Here is a 1,866-nt window from a genome sequence, read left to right as displayed (position 1 = left end):
TGGGGGGGGGGGGGGGGATCCCGCTGTAGACATCACGGCGCGGGCACACACGTGAGCCCTTTGCTGCTGCTGGTGGAGGTTGGCTGGTTATCGAGCACAGGTTGGAGCTGCGAGGGCGCGACCAGCCATCAGCGAGACCCGGCTGCGCAGCCACCGTGGCGGGCAGCCGCCGACAAGGCTCTAGGGTGAGTGTGTTGTGTGATGTGTGGCAGATCACTTGCACGGCGAGGTTAATTTCCTTCTTTTTTTGATGTGCCAAGAATGGTGTGGGCGAGGACTGTAGTGGTGGCGGTGGCGCTTGCCCTGGCAGCCTGTTCGGCGCACCAGCAGCCGCTGAGCGGCCGCGCGATCGCCTCGCGCCGGGATGTGCGCGTCCCGCGCCGCGCGCCGCTGCTTGCCAGCAGAAGCAGCCCGCCCGCGCCGCCTGGGAACGGGCTGGGGCACGCGGGAGGGCTCGCGGCACTGGCGGTTGCGTCTGAGTTGATGCAGTATACCAACACGGCGTTGCTGATCCTGCTCCTCCGCCGGCTGACGCGCAGCGAGACCATGTCGCAGCTCGCAGAGGCTGTCATCGGCTGGCTCCGCGCACGTGGCGGCGCGGCGTACCCAATCTACGTCGCGCTGCTGGTCGGTCTGCAGGCGCTGCCGCTCTTCTCGGCGCTGCTCTTCATTGTGCTCGCCGGCGCGGTCTTCGGCGCCGTCCGCGGCACCGCCGTCGTCTCGCTCTCACTCACGCTCGCTGCAGTCATGTGCTGTGCATTTGGGTGCGCTAGCCGTGCTTGCCCTCTTCCCTCTCTCGGCCGCCTCTCTCCCTCCCTGCGCCCTCCCGGGCCGGCCTCTCCTCCCTGCATCCCTCTGCCGGCCCTCGCGACAGCTCCATCTCCAACCGCCGTCCGCCGCCCTCGCCACCGACCACGCCGCAGCCTCACGCCGCCATCGCCGCCATCGCCGCCATCGCCACCGCCGCCACCGCCGCCACCGCCGCCACCGCCGCCACCGCCGCCGCCCTCCCTTCCAGCACCACCACCTCCACCGCCCTCCCCAGGCGTGCTATCGCAGGCCGCGCCGGATACAGCCTCGACCGGCTCTCGCCCAAGGCAGTGCTTGCCGCCTTGCCGCCCCCTCCACGCACGCACGCACGCATCACACACTCAAAAGCACACACACACGCGCACCGACTCGCCACACTCCGACAGCCTCCGTGCGGCCCTGACAGGCTGCGGCGGTCGACATCGAGATCGCGACGCAGCGGCCGCGCACCTCGCTCCTCCTCTGCACTCTCCTCCGCCTGAGCCCCGTCGTGCCCTTCACCTTCTCCAACTACCTCTTCGGCGAGAGAGTACCCGAGAGTACCCGAGAGTACCCGAGAGTACCTTCTCCAACTCCCGCTTCGGTGAGAGAGAGAGCCGGGCGGAGGCAGAGACACCTGTCGCCCCGTTGTCTCCGCTCACCCCCCTCCCCGCCCCCCCGCACCAGGCCTCACCTCCGTCTCGTACCGCACGCTCGGCCTCGCCACCCTCCTCGGCACGCTGCCCACGCAGGCTAGTCCCCCCACCGCCCCCCGCCTCTGGCCACAGCCCCTCCCCTTCTCTACGCCAGCTCCTCCCGCCTTCCCCGCGCAGGCAGCCTACGTCACCGCCGGGGCTCTCGGCCAGCAGGCGCCGCCCCCGCCCCCTCTCCCCCCCCCTCCCCCTTTACGGATCGTTGGTGGAGTTTTGTATTTTTATAACAGGGGTCATCCTTCCTATCGTATATTAGGATGGCTCTACTTCCAAGGAGTCGTCTTGTTTCCTGTCACCTCTTATATCTCTATGACTTGCTCCTGTACTCTACTGAGTCTAAGAGTCACTTTCTCCGGGTTGCTTG

At 68.1% G+C, this 1,866-nt stretch overlaps 1 protein-coding gene across 1 annotated transcript in view; it reads left to right on the top strand.

Annotated features, from left to right (window-relative positions):
* Positions 1-254: 254 nt before the first annotated feature.
* EMIHUDRAFT_448183 (hypothetical protein) overlaps positions 255-1,866 on the top strand; it is a gene marked incomplete at its 3' end in the record, with an annotated part of 1,830 nt that continues 218 nt past the window's right edge. Inside the window, exons 1-3 of the mRNA XM_005767091.1 lie at positions 255-764; positions 1,046-1,100; positions 1,217-1,339. Coding sequence (XP_005767148.1) covers positions 262-764; positions 1,046-1,100; positions 1,217-1,339 — 681 coding nt within the window. The 5' untranslated portion in view covers positions 255-261. The remainder of the gene's footprint in view (positions 765-1,045; positions 1,101-1,216; positions 1,340-1,866) is intronic.

This window comes from Emiliania huxleyi (assembly GCF_000372725.1).
Source record: "Emiliania huxleyi CCMP1516 unplaced genomic scaffold EMIHUscaffold_5, whole genome shotgun sequence".
NCBI lineage: Eukaryota > Haptophyta > Isochrysidales > Noelaerhabdaceae > Emiliania > Emiliania huxleyi.
The sequence above is the reverse complement of the archived record's forward strand: the minus strand, read 5'-3'. Positions and strand labels throughout refer to the sequence as shown.